Here is a 20,210-nt window from a genome sequence, read left to right as displayed (position 1 = left end):
TTTTAGGTAAAATTTGTTATGAGTTTGCTAGCACCACCGACTATGTCTTGTAAGTAATGTTGTAATTATTTAAGTGATCAAAGAAAAGTTTTAAAACTGAAAATATATTAATGTGTGGAAGGCACTAAGTTACCTTCTGAATTGAATCTGAGGATCAACCAGAATGATCCATGAAAGTAAACAGATTTGACTGACAGAAGTGTAATGTGACAACTACAAAATGTGAGGCTTCTCACTGCATTAATGCATCTCATAAATCAATAACAACATTTAGAATAAACACCTGAACGTTGATTCCTTTGACTCAGTTTTTTATGGTCATAACAGCTATGTAACTAAATTCTGTTAAACTGAATAAAACGATTGTAGAAATAACGCATCACAACAGAAGATCAAATGAATATAAGCACAATAATAAAACACCATTGTTTGAAACAAGTCACAAAGTAAGAAGATTATAAGACAAATACAGAATAATAGTGTAATTAAAGAAAACAGTCCTAGGTGGGATTACAAAATTATAGTTCACGACAGTAGAAAAACAAAAGTTAAGGTCAACTTTTGTATTTCATCTCAGTACAGTCCACTGGAATTAGGCGAAGGCATTCAATCATCTGGAGTGGCTGTATGCATTCTACTACATAACTTGCAAGTGAAACAGCAATATAGTCATCCTCAGTATCAGAATAGCAAGTAGGGTGAAAGTTACTGCGGGAAAAGCTAGGGTACAGAGAAATTTCTGCATAATGGCCTGAGACGAGTGAATCAGGCCTGACCGACTGCCATGTTGTCCTGTGCTGATGCTTTCAGCAGATGTGGTACCGGGAGGTGTGTGGTCAGCACACCACTCCTCCAGTCATTCTCGGTTTTCTTGATTATGAAACCACTAGCAGTTGGTCAAGTGGCCCTGTCGGATGATCTTATGAGGCTGAGTGCACCTTGTACTCCAACCAAGGAAAAAGCCTTATCAGTACCAGTAATCATGATGAGTGCCCAGCTGCAGATTTGGACACTACAGAAACACTGTTAAGTAAAATATCGTGGTAGTGGAATCCTCTAACATGAATGGCAGCTAGATCTAGTGTGGTTTGTTGTTGCTGCTGCCGCTGCCACTGCTGCTGCTGCTGCTGCTGCTACTGCTACTGCTACTACACCATCAACTAATCCAAGGACTTGACCAATTCAGTGTTTTTAGTCTCCAGAAGAATTGTTAAGATTGGATGTGTACTGCCTAAACTTAAATTCTGGAATGACTAGCAGGAATGGTTCAATAGTGGAATTCAGAGTTTCTTTCAGTTGTGTGTAGAACCAAAATTCAGGTTTCAGGATGTCACAGTTGGATGCTTTGAATAGAAATCTGATATTATTCAGTATTTGCATGAAGTGAAACTCCAATCGTAACTCACAAGTGAAACCACAGTTATATATGGGACATTCTATAACCTACAGCTTCTTATGCGGTAGCACAAAGGCTGTGTTAATTTATCAGTCAGGGATGTGGAAGTTGTTTAGTTTCTGCTAACAACAGAATAATTTCAAAAAGAGGGGTGTTGTTGTATAAAATTAAATCAATACAAATATAGTTTGACCTACAGTGGCAATTCTGTGACTACAGCAGACAAAGCTCTATTGAGTATGCTGTTCAGCACAGTGACTAATTGGAAGGACCATAGTTGGGTAATACCTTTATGATCACTCTCATTAGCCATCGTGCCAAGTATCAACTTAGTTTGTGAGGCCGATAGTTGCAAGTGAATAGGTAAAGTTAAACCCTGTATCATTCCAATTCACAAATCAGACAAGGAGGTACCCACAAGTGAAGAATAAGTTTGAGATAATTTTGAGTCAACTTCACAGTCACACAGTTATGAAACTGTGGCATAAAACTAGAAGCAAGGGGTATATCTTTTGAAGAGGCAGGTATAGTTGCATTAAGATATTTATAAGAGTATAAAGTAAGGATTCAGGAGGAATTAAAATCAAACTGACCTTATTTTGTAATCCAGTTTATATACCCAAAATAATACACCACATCCACTTGGGCATGATCGGAGTTTATTGTGCAAAACAGGGTTTTCTAGTATCATATCATACTTGCAACATCCTAAAGTCACAGCAAATTACTTAGTTGGCTTTTCATAGCATCCATATTTTGATTAATTAAATCACGAAGGAGTTTGTAATGAGATAGCAACTGAGAAGTGACCAGTGAACTTTGTTGCATATGAGAACAAACTGTCTTCAGTATGTTAAAAGGAGGAAATGAAGTCTACACAAGACATTGAAGTGTATCACACATGTGTAAGCAACGGTGATGATTTGCCTCGCCAGTGTCTTCTCGGAGGCAAGTTGTGTCTTGCAGTGCCGGCTTGCACTTATTCAGTTTCTGTTGAACAATAGGTGATTCCATCCGAAGAAAAGTGTGATCATATTTCAAAAAAAAAAAGAAAAAGCAAACATCACAGCAGCCTTTTCCATTGTACAGAGTTGCACCCTTGTAGCACAAGTTTTCATATTTCATAAACTTTGAACATAATTTTCCCATACCAGCCAGTGATGAAAACTATGCAGTGACAATGTATCAGCATAGTGAAACAATGCAAACATATGACAAAACCATTCAGTAGTAGAGGCACATAATAAAATATGGAGGAATAAGTAAAAGAGCAAAAAGAGGCTAAAAGGGCATAATGGTTCATTTGGTTGTAATGTGAGTGTGTTACACACAAATGTAAAAGCAGTGGTGTGTTAGTAGCACAGAGGGCTGCTAGGCATGTTACTAATTGCACACAGTGGAGAAAAGGCATCATAGTCCAGTCAATGAAGCAAAATTGGGGAGAAAAGTTCGTATAATTGCAAATTTTTGCACAGTTGTAGGAGAAATATACTAAAAGTTCTGACTGTGGGGCATGTGCACATGTGTTTGTGGATGAGTGGGAGGGGGTAGGGGGGGGGGGGGGGACTGAAGAGTGAGCGTGGTATTCCAAACACTCCATAATCCATTACTTCACTAAAAGGCGCTACAGGGTATTTCACACAGTTATACTGACCCTTCTGCATCTTGCTTCTTGAATCACTGGTAATGAAACATGCAGGTACATCTAGGTGATGTTTATTTTCCAAGAAGTGCATTAGCGCTATACATGGAACACATATATGGTTACAAATAACAGTAATGTAAGACAAGCATACGTACAAAGTCTTGTAAATCTCTGCACACTTTCGTACACTGCTAGAGAGGAAATTAATTCATAGTCATTCTGTATGGCAGTAATGTTCTTCGGGGAAAGTCATCTTCCCCCACCATGACCAGTGTTTGCTTTTTAGTTTACAGGTGGACTATACCCCACCAGCATTTTCTGTCCATTTCTCTTATGTGTGTGTAGAAAAAAATAGCTTCACAGAGCTCGTATTTATGTCGTGTGGAGCTATTTTCGCTTTATCAAGTGCATACTGTGTCTCAGCAGTTCATGCGGTGAACTTTGGAAGGGCTGATTTAATTTTGTGAAACACATTATAGTTGCTTCTTGTGAAGTGGTGTAGTTGAGAGAGTGGGACTCATCTACTGGGTCTTCAGTTTTCAGGCCTATGAAGGAGGGAAGTACAGACCACAATCCAGTGAATAGCTACGTTCACACATCATAGAGGCAGAATGTAAATTGTAACAGGAATTCATTGGTTGCTGTGTAAATGTTTTACTGGGCTTGGCTTTTGTGTCAAATGATTCTTTCTGAATTTAGCTGGATCCACTACAGGAATGGTGTATTGCCACCCTTTGCACTTGGTTAAGTGGGAAAAATGAGCTATAATCTTCTGATCTGGGAGCTGCAATTCAACACAGATAGGCAATGTGAAGTGCGATATCTGGAATGGTCCATCCAAATTTGTTAGCTCTACCTGTTTCCATAACCATTTGCCATAACATTACATGATCCACCTGATTTAGCAGCATCCTAGTGTTTTTTTTGAATATGGAACTGTTGTCTCTGTGTCACAGCTGCAATGCTCTGCTGAAATCTTTCATATAAACTGTAATCTTTTAGCCAGATACTTCACTTTGCTTGAATTTATTTTGGGCAGCATCTTCTTGATCTTGATAAGGGAACTCTTTTGTGACCATAAACATCCTCATAGTCTCAACCCTGTTGTTTCATGTACTGTGGCATTGTCTGATGAAATCACAAATAGCAATAGACAATCCTAACCTGAGTTTGAGCTATTCATGTAATAAGACATTTTAACTACAGTTTTATAAAAACAGTGATACCTGACGTTTCTTGTAAGGGGGTATTAGGCAACGATCTGCCATGAACGGTACAGGCCTGTGAGACAGCTATCTGGCTGTAGAACAGGTGGAAGTAAGAGAATCAGTAAGCACATTAACATGCTCATAACCAGAAAGCCGATCTGAATGCCCATGAATCTGTGCATGCACATTGTTGTTGTTGTTGTTGTTGTTGTTGTTGTCTTCAGTCCTGAGACTGGTTTGATGCAGCTCTCCATGCTACCCTATCCTGTGCAAGCCTCTTCATCTCCCAGTACCTAGTGCAACCTACATCCTTCTGAATCTGCTTAGTGTATTCATCTCTTGGTCTCCCTCTATGATTTTTACCGTCCACGCTGCCCTCCAATACTAAATTGGTGATCCCCTGATGCCTCGGAACATGTCTTACCAACCGATCCCTTCTTCTGGTCAAGTTGTGCCACAAACTTCTCTTCTCCCCAATCCTATTCAATACTTCCTCAGTAGTTATGTGATCTACCCAACTAATCTTCAGCATTCTTCTGTAGCACCACATTTCGAAAGCTTCTATTCACTTCTTGTCCAAACTATTTATTGTCCTTGTTTCACTTCCATACATGGCTACACTCCATACAAATACTTTCAGAAATGACTTCCTGACACTTAAATCTATACTCGATGTTAACAAATTTCTCTTCTTCAGAAACGCTTTCCTTGCCATTGCCAGTCTACATTTTATATCCTCTCTACTTCGACCATCATCAGTTATTTTGCTCCCCAAATAGCAAAACTCCTTTACTACTTTGTGTCTCATTTCCTAATCTAATTCCCTCGGCATCACCCGACTTAATTCGACTGCATTCCATTATTCTCGTTTTGCTTTTGTTGATGTTCATCTTATACCCTCCTTTCAAGACACTCTCCATTCCGGGCAGCTGCTCTTCCAAGTCCTTTGCTGTCTCTGACAGAATTACAATGCCATTGGCGAACCTCAAGGTTTTTATTTCTTCTCCATGCATTTTAATACCTATCCTAATTTTCTTTTTGTTTCCTTTACTGCTTGCTCAATATACAGATTGAATAACATCGGGGAGAGGCTACAACCCTGTCTCACTCCTTTCCCAACCACTGCTTCCTTTTCATGTCTGTCGACTCTTATAACTGCCATCTGGTTTCTGTACAAATTGTAAATAGCCTTTCGCTCCCTGTATTTTACCCCTGCCACCTTTAGAATTTGAAAGAGAGTATTCCAGTCAACATTGTCAAAAGCTTTCTGTAAGTCTACAAATGCTAGAATCGTAGGTTTGCCTTTCTTTAATCTTTCTTCTAAGATAAGTCGTAAGGTCAGTATTGCCTCACGTGTTCCAGTATTTCTACAGAATCCAAACTGATCTTCCCCGAGGTCAGCTTGTACTAGTTTTTCCATTCGTCTGTAAAGAATTCATGTTAGTATTTTACAGCTGTGGCTTATTAAACTGGTTGTTCGGTAATTTTCACATCTGTCAACACCTGCTTTCTTTGGGATTGTAATTATTATATTCTTCTCGAAGTCTGAGGGTATTTCACGTGTTTCATACATCTTGCTCACCAGATGGTAGAGTTTTGTCAGGACTGGCTCTCCCAAGGCCGTCAATAGTTCCAATGGAATGTTGTCTACTCCAGGGGCCTTGTTTCGACTCAGGTCTTTCAGTGCTCTGTCAAACTCTTCACACAGTATTGTATCTCCCATTTCATCTTCATCTACATTCTCCTCCATTTCCATAATATTATCCTGAAGTACATCGCCCTTGTATAGACCCTCTATATACTCCTTCACCTTTCTGCTTTCCCTTCTTTGCTTAGAACTGGGTTTCTATCTGAGCTCTTGATGTTCATACAAGTGGTTCTCTTATCTCCAAAGGTCTCTTTAATTTTCTTGTAGGCAGTATCTATCTTACCCCTAGTGAGATAAGCCTCTACATCCTTACATTTGTCCTCTAGCCACCCCTGCTTAGCCATTTTGCACTTTCTGTCGATCTCATTTTTGAGACGTTTGTATTCCTTTTTGCCTGCTTCATTTACTGCATTTTTATATTTTCTCCTTTCATCAATTAAATTCAATATTTCTTCTGTTACCCATGGATTTCTACTAGCCCTCTTCTTTTTACCTATTTGATCCTGTGCTGCCTTCACTACTTCATCCCTCAAAGCTACCCATTCTTCTTCTACTGTATTTCTTTTCCCCATTTCTGTCAATTGTTCCCTTATGCTCTCCCTGATACTCTGTACAACCTCTGGTTCTTTCAGTTTATCCAGGTCCCATCTCCTTAAGTTCCCACCTTTTTGCAGTTTCTTCAGTTTTAATCTACATTTCATAACCAATAGATTGTGGTCAGAGTCCACATCTGCCCCTGGAAATGTCTTACAATTTAAAACGTGGTTCCTAAATCTCTGTCTTGTTGTTGTGTTGTTGTCTTCAGTCCTGAGACTGGTTTGATGCAGCTCTCCATGCTACTCTATCCTGTGCAGGCTGCTTCATCTCCCAGTACCTACTGCAACGTACATCCTTCTGAATCTGCTTAGTGTACTCATCTCTCGGTCTCCCTCTACGATTTTTACCTTCCACGCTGCCCTCCAATGCTAAATTTGTGATCCCTTGATGCCTCAAAACATGTCCTACCAACCGATCCCTTCTTCTAGTCAAGTTGTGCCACAAACTTCTCTTCTCCCCAACCCTATTCAATACCTCCTCATTAGTTACGTGATCTATCCACCTTATCTTCAGTATTCTTCTGTAGCACCACATTTCGAAAGCTTCTATTCTCTTCTTGTCCAAACTAGTTATCGTCCATGTTTCACTTCCATACATGGCTACGCTCCAAACAAATACTTTCAGAAACGACTTCCTGATACATAAATCTATATTCGATGTTAACAAATTTCTCTTCTTCAGAAATGCTTTCCTTGCCATTGCCAGTCTACATTTTATATCCTCTCTACTTCGACCATCATCAGTTATTTTACTTCCTAAATAGCAAAACTCCTTTACTACTTTAAGTGTCTCATTTCCTAATCTAATTCCCTCAGCATCACCCGATTTAATTTGACTACATTCCATTATCCTCGTTTTGCTTTTGTTAATGTTCATCTTATATCCTCCTTTCAAGACACTGTCCATTCCGTTCAACTGCTCTTCCAAGTCCTTTGCCGTCTCTGACAGAATTACAATGTCATCGGCGAACCTCAAAGTTTTTACTTCGTCTCCATGAATTTTAATACCTACTCCAAATTTTTTCTTTTGTTTCCTTTACTGCTTGCTCAATATACAGATTGAATAACATCGGGGAGAGGCTACAACCCTGTCTTACCATTATATAATCTATCTGAAACCTGTCAGTATCTCCAGGCTTCTTCCATGTATACAACCTTCTTTTATGATTCTTGAACCAAGTGTTAGCTATGATTAAGTTGTGCTCTGTGCAAAATTCTACCAGGCGGCTTCCTCTTTAATTTCTTTGCCCCAGTCCATATGCACTTATTATATTTCCTTCTCTCCCTTTTCCTACACTCGAATTCCAGTCACCCATCACTATTAAATTTTCATCTCCCTTCACTATCTGAATAATTTCTTTTATTTCATCATACATTTCTTCAATTTCTTCGTCATCTGCAGAGCTAGTTGGCATATAAACTTGTACTACTGTGGTAGGTGTGGGCTTCGTATCTATCTTGGCCACAATAATGCGTTCACTATGCTGTTTGTAGTAGCTCACCCGCATTCCTATTTTCCTATTCATTATTAAACCTACTCCTTCATTACCCCTATTTGATTTTATGTTTATATCCCTGTAGTCACCTGACCAGAAGTCTTGTTCCTCCTGCCACAGAACTTCACTAATTCCCACTATATCTAACTTTAACCTATCCATTTCCCTTTTTAAATTTTCTAACCTACCTGCCCGATTAAGGGATCTGACATTCCACGCTCCGATCCGTAGAATGCCAGTTTTCTTTTTCCTGATAACGGCATCCTCTTGAGTAGTCCCCGCCCGGAGATCTGAATGGGGGACTATTTTACCTCCGGAATATTTTATCCGAGAGGACGCCATAATCATTTAATCATACAGTAAAGCTGCATGCCCTCGGGAAAAATTATGCCCATAGTTTCCCCTTGCTTTCAGCCGTTCGCAGTACCAGCACAGCAAGGCCGTTTTGGTTGTTGTTACAAGGCCAGATCAGTCAATTATCCAGACTGTTGCCCTTGCAACTACTGAAAAGGCTGCTGCCCCTCTTCAGGAACCACACATTTGTTTGGCCTCTCAACAGATACCCCTCCGTTGTGGTTGTACCTATGGTACGGCTATCTGTATCTCTGAGGCACGCAAGCCTCCCCACCAACGACAAGGTCCATGGTTCATGGGGGAAGGGAGGGGGGGGGGGGCATGCACATTAGAGGGCAGTAACTCACACATATGCAGAAGGGGGTACTCAGAGCATGATTCTTACTTGTTCTTGTTGAAATCAAGCAAAAGAAATATTTTTTCCCAACAAACTGTGTATTATATAATCTGTTTCTGAAAAGCATTGTTTGTACTGCATTATTTGTATTTTAGAAATGGAATGGACCAAACAAGCGTTAAGCATCCTAATTCAGCCATATAGTGAGGAAAGGTGTCTGTGTTACCATCACAACCCCTGTCTCAGAACTCATTTATTACTGAATAAATATGCATATAACTTGAAATGTGTGGTTTTCAGCTTGTGTATGTAGTGTTGTAATTGACAGAAGGTTACATTTGATTTGATTACATCTGTTTCTTCACTTCAGCAAGCCAGGAGGGAGAAACTGGCAATAGGCAGCAAGAGAATCCTATCACAAAATGAAAAAAACACATGGTTAAATTCTTACTTTCTGCTAAGTAAAACTGCCTCCTACATTATTTTGTTACTGATTTGTGGATCTTTGGGCCTCAGGTCCTTTGTTAATATGGATTATTTCCACTGCCTTTATCCATTCTTCCCAGCCAGGGTTGAACTCAACAATGTCTGGCTTTTCACCATTGTCCTTGTTAGTGTGCTCTAATCTAAGAGTTACAGGCACTGGAAGGCAAAAGCACTGAAAACAAATGCGTCCTCCTTGTGCAAACTTTGTATAAATGTAAATTTAAATAATAAATATATTCTTGTGCTATCAAGTGCCATAATATAAACTGAATAGTTCAGCCCATAATTCAGAACAGTAATAAGATAATTCTGTGACAGTTACATAAGAGAAGAACAGTTACGTAATAAATAATAACAAAAATAAAAACAGTTAATTTATAAGTAGGAACCTTCAGCTCTCAGAAATTTTTATTACAGTCCTCTTCAAGATTCACACAGTATTGACGTCTAGTGCACCTGCATGGATTCACATGAGGACTATCCCACATGCATCATGTAATTGGGCAATGTGAACCAGTTTGTCATTCTACCTTAGGTGCATGGGTAACATGGGCTGTAGAGTGAAATGGTGTAGTTGTCCACTTTTTTAAGTAGCCGACATACCTGTACCATAAGTTTGATCATTAAAGCTTGTCTCTCGGTGTGTTGTTATGCCTCTGGACTCCAAAATGGTAGTAATAAATGAGCGATGGATGCTTTCTCAACTGTCTCTGCGATCATATTTTCAATAGATATCATAATAAGATAGCAAGAGAAATGGTCACTTATGGGTAAAACTTGTCTATTTTGAGCTGTTATGGGAAACTGTCTCACAATATCAAGTGCAACAAGTTCAGAAGGTTCTACTGCCCCAGGTAGAGTTTTGAAGAGGTATATTTGGTCTTCACCCTTGCACTCTCTTAGAGGGAGACAATTTTGAATGAGTTCTTCTATATTTTTCTTTTTTTTTGTGGCCACCAATAATAATGGCCTGCAGTGTGAACTAGTGTGGTGCTTTTCCCATTATGACATGCCTGTATGCAATCATGACATTATCGCAGTGTGCACTACATTTTCATATATAAAATGTTATCTCTTGCTATTAAAGCTGCTGTGGTTGCCAGTTTCTTATGATCATTATAGAGTTCCTGTGCTTTTTTAATTCCTCTGTAAGCATGTTGTCTTCTTGCACGATCTCAATTTTCCTACTCAGGATATTCTTATTTAACGTGCCAGACTTGTGACATATTCATAGTGTTTTAAGGCCCATCTAACATCTCTAAATCCTCGCACAAATGAAAAAATGCGTGACATCGAAATAAGTGTCCAAGGAATATAAAAGCAACTGGAATCACTCAACAGAGGAAAGTCCACTGGACCTGACGGGATACCAGTTCGATTCTACACAGTGTACATGAAAGAACTTGCCCTCTTCTAACAGCCTTGTACCGCAAGTCTCTAGAGGAACGAAGGTTCCAAATGATTGGAAAAGAGCACAGGTAGTCCCAGTCTTCAAAAAGGGTCGTCGAGCAGATGCGCAAAACTATAGACCTATATCTCTAACGTCAATCTGTTGTAGAATTTTAGAACATGTTTTTTTGCTCGAGTATCATTTCGTTTTTGGAAACCCAGAATCTACTCTGTAGGAATCAACATGGATTCCGGAAACAGCGATTGTGTGAGACCCAACTCACTTTATTTGTTCATGAGACCCAGAAAATATTAGATACAGGCTCCCAGGTAGATGCTGTTTTCCTTGACTTCCGGAAGGCGTTCGATACAGTTCTGCACTGTTGCCTGATAAACAAAGTAAGAGCCTACGGAATATCAGACCAGCTGTGTGGCTGGATTGAAGAGTTTTTAGCAAACAGAACACAGCATGTTGTTATCAATGGAGAGACGTCTACAGACGTTAAAGTAACCTCTGGCGTGCCACAGGGGAGTGTTATGGGACCATTGCTTTTCACAATATACATAAATGACCTAGTAGATAGTGTCAGAAGTTCCATGTGGTTTTTAGCGGATGATGCTGTAGTATACAGAGAAGTTGCAGCATTAGAAAATTGTAGCGAAATGCAGGAAGATCTGCAGCGGATAGGCACTTGGTGCAGGGAGTGGCGACTGACCCTTAACATAGACAAATGTAATGTATTGCGAATGCATAGAAAGAAGGATCCTTTATTGTATGATTATATGATAGCGGAACAAACACTGGTAGCAGTTACTTCTGTAAAATATCTGGGAGTATGCTTGCGGAACGATTTGAAGTGGAATGATCATATAAAATTAATTTTTGGTAAGGTGGGTACCAGGTTGAGATTCATTGGGAGAGTCCTTAGAAAATGTAGACCATCAACAAAGGAGGTGGCTTACAAAACACTCGTTCGACCTACACTTGAGTATTGCTCATCAGTGTGGGATCCGTACCAGGTCGGGTTGACGGAGGAGATAGAGAAGATCCAAAGAAGAGCGGCACGTTTTGTCACAGGGTTATTTGGTAACCGTGATAGCGTTACAGAGATGTTTAGCAAACTCAAGTGGCAGACTCTGCAAGAGAGGTGCTCTGCATCGCGATGTAGTTTGCTCGCCAGGTTTCGAGAGGGTGCGTTTCTGGATGAGGTATCGAATATATTGCTTCCCCTTACTTATACCTCCCGAGGAGATCACGAATGTAAAATTAGAGAGATTCGAGCGCGCACGGAGGCTCTGACAGTCGTTCTTCCTACGAACCATACGCGACTAGAACGGAAAAGGGAGGTGATGACAGTGGCACGTAAAGTGCCTTCCGTCACACATCGTTGGATGGCTTGCGGAGTATAAATGTAAATGTAAATGTAACAAGTCTGGCACTAGAATCTTTTATACTCAAAAGCCATAGTAAAGCTACATGATCTGTAATTATTGTGAACTGATGATCATGTAGGTAACACCGAAAGTAATGAATGCCAAAAACCATGGCCAGAAGTTCATTTTTTGTTGTGCTGCATTTGGCACAGTCGATTCTGTTGGCATGATTTGTAGCCAGTTGGTTTTTCTTCATTGTGTTGTATTTCACTCAAAATGCAGATGACAGCAATATTGTCAGCATCAAATGATAGGATAAAAGGTAGCACAAAATCCAGATAAGCCAGACTGATGACCATAGATGTTAAGTCCCACAGTGCTCAGAGCCCAGATAAGCTAAGACAAATGAACTTAAAGAAGCATGGTAACCCACGGAATTTTAATGTCTCTGCCTCCAACATTATCTATGCCGACTGGCAAAAATGTTCCTTAGTCTGAAACATTAATTCGAGATGCCTCTCATATGCTGTTTACTGTCTAAAACTTCATTTCTTGTTTATGGATCTATTAAGAAAATATATCATCGTAAAAAAAAAGGCTTTCTTCACCTCTATCCAAATGATTTCCCCTGTACCAACCAATATTTTCTCAGCTTTATTTAACTTCAGTACTGTGTATATGATTTGGTGAGTTGGGAGTAGATTTAGCAAACAAATCACAAAAACACCTAATGCCAAGTACTTCATTTCAGCGATTTCAGTAGTCATTAGACATTGAGAGAGAGTAGATTGGGGTGCTCCATGGAACTCACGTACTTCACACATGGTCAGGTGATTGGGTGTAACTTATGTCATATGTCTGTGTGCGACATTTCCACACTCCTAAACATCCCTAGGTCCACTGTTTCCGATGTGATAGTGAAATGGAAACAAGAAGGGACACGTACAGCACAAAAAAAGCATACTGGCCGACCTCATCTGTTGACTGACAGAGACTGCCGACAGTTGAAGAGAGTCATAATGTGTAATAGGCAGACATCTAACCAGACCATCACACAGGAAATCCAAACTGCATCAGGATCCACTGCAGCACTACAACAGTTAAATGGGAGGTGAGAAAACTTGGATTTCCTGGTCGAGCAGCCATACATCTTGCCGGTACATCCCAAACGGCACCTCGCTTGGTGTAAGGAGCATAAACATGGGATGACTGAAAAGTGGAAAAATGTTGTATGGAGTGGCGAATCACAGTACACAACGTGGTGATCTGATGGCAGGGTGTGGGTACGGTGAATGTCCGGTAAACATCATTTGCCAGCATGGGTAGTGCAACAGTAAAATTTGGAGGTGGTGGTGTTGTGATGTGGTCGTGCTTTTCATGGAGGGGGCTTGCACCCCTGTCGTTTTGCATGGCACTATCACAGCACAGGCCTACATTACTGTTTTAAGCACCTTCTTTCTTTCTACTGTTGAAGAGCTATTCAGGGATAGCAATTGTATCTTTCAACATGATCAAGCACCTGTTCATAATGCACGGCCTGTGGCGGTGTGGTTACACGACAGTAACATCCCTGTAATGGACTGGCCTCCACAGAGTCTGGACCTGAATCCTATACAGCACCTTTGGGGTGTTTTGGAATGCCAACTTCGTGCCAGGCCTCACCGACCAACATCAATATTATACTGTGGGGGATATTCAACTGGACTTTCATGGGACACGTGTTAATAGTTGAAGGGACCATAACAGTTGCGGACTGTGTGAACATTATTGTGTACTGCCCAGATCACTTCATGCTAAATGTCTTCCTTGATTTTGATAGCAACTTCCAGCTGGATAACTGTCCCTGTCATAATGCCAGAGATGTGCCACATTGATTTGAACAGCTTGATAGTGATCTCACATTGATGTTTGTCTACCAAACTAGCCTGATCTGCTCCCAGTGGAACACATCTGGGAAGTTTTTGGGTGCCAACTCTGCACCCATAAACCTCCAGTTTGTAATCTATAGAAATCACATGACCTGTGCATAAACATCTGGTGCCACATACCTCCATAAACCTATCAAGCAAGGGCTTTTTTTAATCTTTGCCCCATAGAATCACAAAGATGGACCAGCACTATTAAGCAGGTGGTCATAATGTTTTGGCTTATCAGAGTGCATCAGTCATCTTTGCAGTGGTGTGAGAATTAAATTGGCACAGTACTCCTCTATCTTCCATTGTAAGGGAACATTTGAAAATGGTCACCATTTCCGATTCTGTTTTTTGCTGTAGGTTTGAGTTCTCCCTCAAGCATGGTTGTGTGTGTTGTTCTTAGCATAAGTTAGTTTAAGTACTGTGTAAGTGTAGGGACCGTTGACCTCACCAATTTGGTCCCTTAGGTTTTCCACACATTTGAACATTTTGAATCTGTCTTTGCTTTGCTGCTCTCAATTATGGTTCATGTCATTCTTGAGCATCTGAGCACTAACTTTTGTGCCACTTACAGCCTTTAAATACGACCAGGATTTGAGTTTTGTGAGAGATGTTTTGATAAGATTCTGCTAAAATAGTCATTGAAGGTTCATTTGCTTTTCTGAGAGCCAAATACTCTAGATTCAGGTTCTCCCTGTATACAGATCTCTGATTCATGTTTTACCTACTATACAGTAACATTTAAACAATGGAAACTCCAGGTAGGAATATCAACAATGTAGGGGAAGATAAATTGCTACTGACTGTAACGATAACACACTAAGTTGCAGACAGGCACAATTAAGACACTTACACATAAGCTTTCTGCCACAGCCTTCGTCGGGAAAAGAGAAACGCACTCCATTTATTCACAAAATCACACCTCACGCACACATGATTGCCAACTCCAGCAAGTCAGGCCACAGTGCTACAGTAAGTGTTGATCTGTCTTTTTCTACATTGTACACAGTAATAATTGTTAAAGTTCCTTTACAGCAACTGTATATTATGGAGCCTGGACTGTTCTACTAGGTTCATGTCTATCCAGAAAATGGTCATCTTTTCTTTTAAATTTGAGCCAGTGTTGCTTCTAATTGGCCCTGGCCAGGGTTAGTTTTAAAGTTTGTCTTTCAGATGTGACATGATGTGCATATTTATACTTCTTTTGGTTGCCATTTGTGCTTTAGTAATCATTGTTGCTACAACTGTCTGACGGTCACTGATACAATTTGCAATGTGGGCATCCTCAAAGAGGTCAAGTCTCTTTGTTTCCATCAGATTAAATATAATTCAATCATATATGGCCCCCTGGCTAATGGCTAGTTTTCAGAGAAGGCATTTGCAGTTATTTCGACTGTTGCATGATTGAAATCTCCTCCAGTTAGTGTGTTCAGGGTATCTCCAACCTTATCACTTTTAACTGGAGTTGGGTGGTAATTGGTGGAAGTGCCCAGTTTTTAACCTGGGCTCACATTTGATACTGAGTCTTGCCAAAACAATTTTACATGCAGCTCCAATTTCTATCTTTGCCAGTTTGTTTCATGTCTACTGAAACACTTATGTAATCACCATTCCCAATTGACCTTGCATTTCTCAGTACACATGCATAAGCCCAAAAATCTCACTGCTGATTGTTCCAGATTTTAGCTGGTTTTCTGTACCTGGAATATAAACTCCACTGCTTTTTACAAATTCAAATTGTGGAAAATTTATTTTGAATGTTTTGTTAGTTGTTCAATATGATTTTAATCAGATTGTGTGTGTGTGTGTGTGTGTGTGTGTGTGTGTGTGTGTGTGTATGTAGGGTTAGGGGTGGGGATGGGGGTGGGGGTGGGAGTGGGAAGAGGAGGGTCATTCCTGTGGGTCTTGCACTACAGCTATCATTTTCTGGATTCAGCAGAATCACATATGCCAAAAAAAAACCTTGTGTGAACTCCACAGACATTCAGCTAAATATCTGATGTGTAGTGCATGCATGACTCATAGAGGGTCCTTACAGTTCTCAGCCCTATGGTGCACTAACATTATGCCACTTAAAACCTTCACGTACAACTAGAATTTGAGTTTTGTGAGAGGTATTCCAATAAGATACTGTTGTGATAGTCATTGACAACTTCATGCTTTTGCCTTTTGAGAGCCAGATGCACTACATTTGGCTTCTCCCTATGTAAAGCCCTATGTTTCATTTTACATCTATCATGCAGTAATCTTTGTGATGTTCAGAGTTTCTTTACAGTATCTATACACCATAGAGGGTCCTAGTCCTCATGAACTTTTCTGCTAGGTTCATATCTATCCAGGATGCCAAAGTCTATATTGTCACAGAGCCTTCAAAGAGCCTGGTTTAAGTCTTCTACTTTGTTCAGATTGAGGGGGGGGGGATGATCATTCTCTAAGGACAATTTGCAGATTGTGAACTTTATTGTAACTCCTTGAGTAAGGCTGGAATTCTCCAACTTTTGTACCAGGTGCTGGACTGAACTTACTATGGTCTCAGAGACCAGGTGACAACTATCACTTAACAAATGATATGGGCCTGCTGTCTGTCTTAACAGGGGTTCTGAGTGAGCACACCCCCTTCATTATCATCTCTCTACCCCTACAGTTTTTCCTTTTTTTCGACTTTCTGCGTGTCCGTGTCCGTGTGTGTGTCCGTGTCCGTGTGTGTGTCCGTGTGTGTGTGTAGATATAAAGAGGGAAACATTGCATGTGGGAAAAATATACATAAAAACAAAGATGCTGTGACTTACCAAACGAGAAGGCATTGGTATGTTCATAGACACAATAAAAAACACACACACACACACAGATTTCAAGCTTTCGCAACCCAAGGTTGCTTCATCAGGAAAGAGGGAAGGAGAGGGTGTGGTTATATATATTTGGCTATAATAGGAGCTGACCTCTTAAAGGAAAGTCCAGTTCATTTGTCTCTTTGCAAATTTAAGAATTTTGTGACTACAATTTTCCTTTGAAATTATTATCATCATGTAGAGTGCCAATAAGCAATATATATATGGTGGTTCAAAAGTTGGTATGTTTATTCAAACTCTAGAAACGTTTTTTGCCTGTAATTTTATAGTCAGTTTACTATTGTTATACTTTTTTGCAGTTCTCCAAATCCTTTTACACTCATCACTCACTTATTTAAAAACACATCATTGCTACTTTTTTACTTACACATTTTCTTGTTGTATTTACAGAGGAATGGTTCAGACAAAAATAATAAAATAAAATTGAAAAAAGGAGTAGCAGTGTGCCTTTTGGATGATGAAGAGTAAGTAAAAAAAAAAATTAAAAAAACATTCATTACTGCCAAATTTGCGTTTACAATAAGTACAGTTTCTTCAGTAGTTCTTTCTGTGGTATGCACACACACCCCTCAATCCTTGAATTTATGTACTTTTATTAATGATTGCTATACCAATTTTTAAAGTTACTCGAGAAAACAATTGCTTAGTCAGTTTACATTTATCGACCAAGAATTAAGAAAAGTTATGTGATGTACTCATTTTATGGCTTTTTTGTTTGTAGTTAAATGAAGTTCAAACTTCTAAAGTCTCATCACCAGATGAACAGATGGCTAACACCATTTGTTAATGTTCATAATAAAACTGCAATAGCACGTTCTCTTCCTAAAGACCTTTCTCCAAATACCAGTTCCCAATCTCCACCTTTTTGCTCCAAAGCCTGTTCATTTCAAGTCTTCTACTCTAGAATCTACAACAGCTCTCACATTTCTCATGATAAAGTTTTAAAATATTTTAATTCAAATTTAATGAAATAAGAAGAGATCTTACAAGTAAATAGCTGAATGAGACTTCCAGTTAATTATGAAAACTAATTCATTAATTTATTTAATAGTAGTGATAGAAGCAGGAAAGAACTTCCAGTATTACAAGGAAGCTTTAGGTAAGTATAAACTTTAATAAGAGGGAGATTTCACTGCTAGATGGCAGACAGGTGAGATAATGTGACAAGACTTAAAAGTATTGTGTAAGGATTTTGCTAAGAAGGATTGGTAGTGAGGGGCTGGTTTGTAGCTCATAACTAATTATACTGTGGAGGATCTGGACTTACATGAAGATAAATTTGTGTGATAATTTTTAGGATGACTAGACCTTTTTTTAGGGTAGAATCAGTTGTTTGGTATTCCTGCTTGATGGAAGTTAGTGAATGGAGTAGTGCAGATCAGAAGGCTTGGTCAACATGGGGGAATTAGAGGCAAAGTGAATAAGATGGTAACATACCTTCTCAGATATCATTTGTATATCAGAACTTCATATACTTGGAAATAAATTATTAAGATTTCCTCTGGAGCAATATTTCAGACCAGATTCATCATGAGGAACACTTTGCAACTCACAATAGTGGCAATTTATGTCAAATTTAATGTTTCATTCAAAAGTATTGCTACATTAAACCACTATATATATATCAAATGTTTGGGGGATGTACATTGCTTCTTGAATTTTCAGGGAAAGACTTATGATAGTGGCATCTACTGCTGATTTCCCTGTTCATTTTAAAACTTCAGACACTTCACTGTGCCAATGTCAGTCCTTAAGACATAAAGCACATTTTGCATGCAGATTTCAATATTGTTTTGACTGATTTTCCAAGAGAATGACATTGCTGAATCTCATTGAGTCATGGAATCTGGTACAGTCAGTTTACTTTTCAAATAAAGTACAGGGAAAGTGCAGCACAAGTAGTAGTAGATAATATCTCCATTGTAAATTCTTTAGATTATTAGTAATATTGTGTTGGACTGTAGCCCCCAAACACTAGAAACCGTGAGCAAATCAAAGAAGAATCATATCCAAGGCAATTAACAAAATATTGTGATATGAGTCCACTTGCAATGCAGATATTTAAATCTGATATCAAAGGGCACATTTGACTAGAAGTCTACCCTACTGACAACTTGGAGGCCAAGCTGTATAAACTACCTATTTACCTGGCATTACCTTGGTACTTGTGTGTCACAGTCTTGTGTAGACAGGAAAAGCCATCTCTAGTAGAAAATCAACGTAATGTTATTGTATGTTTTAAAATGTATAATATATAGCATACAAATTATAAAATAAAATCTCATGAGAGGTGTCTGTGGACTAAGAAGTGCTATTCTCACTAGCTAGACGTTCCATATCCTGTGATGTATTCACAACATGGATCACCGGAACACGAAATAAATAAATAAATCAATCAATCAATAAATAGATGCCCAGAAATGAACTAAACGTATGAAAATGCCATACACATATCCTCCCTCTGCCCTTCTCCCCGTCTTTCCATTTCTTCCAATGCCCTCAAGACAGCCATTCACTTCTGAAAATTTCCAGGAAGTTCTGTTGAGTTCTTTTTGATTGAACTTGAACAGAAATGCCACTGGAAGATTGTGGTCATTTCTGATGACCACAAAAACTAAGGATTATGCACTAATTCTAGTTGTTTCCAGTTCTTTTTACATGTAGTCCGTTTCCACTACACCAGAACCCAAAAGTTAATGTAATTTAATGACTTTTAAAAAAGAAGCAGTAGCAGGAGAACACAAAGTTCTCATCTCATCCAGTAAGTCTCTTATGACCCGGGGTTTTGGGTGACTTATGTGAACTCTACCCATTTCCATTTCCTTCACATCACCAATCCTTTTCCATCACCCATCTTCCATCTCCTCCAACTGTTCTCTAGAAGGAGCCACTGCCTCTGAAAGTGTGCAAATTTCAATATCTTTAAGTGTGTGTTCTCCTGCCACTGCTTGGTGAGTTGAATGTTTTTAACCATCCAATTACATTATGTTTTCGTTGATACAGAACTCAGAAGGTGTCTCAAAAGCTTCCCCCATCTGCCCCTGGTATGTTAGTCACTACATGACCAGCAAGTTATCCTGAAATGGCTCAAAATGTTCCTGAAGTAGGCTTATTTTCAAATACTATCTTTTTCTCATCTGCTTCCCCACTTCACTCACACATGTGCTGCCCCACTTCACTTTTACGTGCGCGCATTGGGGGTGGGGGGTGGGGGGGAAAGATAGGCATGTGCATTTGTTTGGTTTTTGTTAGCTCACCCTCATCTTAACTCCAAATAATACGAGTGGTGCAACAAAAGCTGAAACATGACCGCACAATACATGCTGTAAAAGAACGTTGATAGTAAAAATTGTTAATTACATCATCTACATTATTCCAAGACTGAATTTCTACATTATTTTAGTGATATTAACACTCTGTCTCTTTCTTAAATTCTCTCTTAACTGTAACATTCATGTCTGTCAGAAATTGTTTCTAATTTCCTTTTAGATGGTATTCATTGTAGGTAGCAACTTATCA

At 39.3% G+C, this 20,210-nt stretch overlaps 1 protein-coding gene across 6 annotated transcripts in view; it reads left to right on the top strand.

Annotated features, from left to right (window-relative positions):
* LOC126336272 (muscle-specific protein 300 kDa-like) overlaps nt 1–20,210 on the top strand; it is a 199,689-nt gene that overhangs the window by 65,591 nt on the left and 113,888 nt on the right. For all 6 annotated transcript variants that reach the window (XM_049999771.1, XM_049999782.1, XM_049999792.1 and 3 more), the window contains one exon: nt 17,082–17,155. In XM_049999771.1, the coding sequence (XP_049855728.1) occupies nt 17,082–17,155 (74 nt within the window). The remainder of the gene's footprint in view (nt 1–17,081; nt 17,156–20,210) is intronic.

This window comes from Schistocerca gregaria, chromosome 1 (assembly GCF_023897955.1).
Source record: "Schistocerca gregaria isolate iqSchGreg1 chromosome 1, iqSchGreg1.2, whole genome shotgun sequence".
In the NCBI taxonomy this organism is placed as follows: Eukaryota; Metazoa; Arthropoda; class Insecta; order Orthoptera; family Acrididae; genus Schistocerca; species Schistocerca gregaria.
Note: the sequence above shows the minus strand (reverse complement) of the source record. Positions and strands in the feature narration are given on the sequence as shown.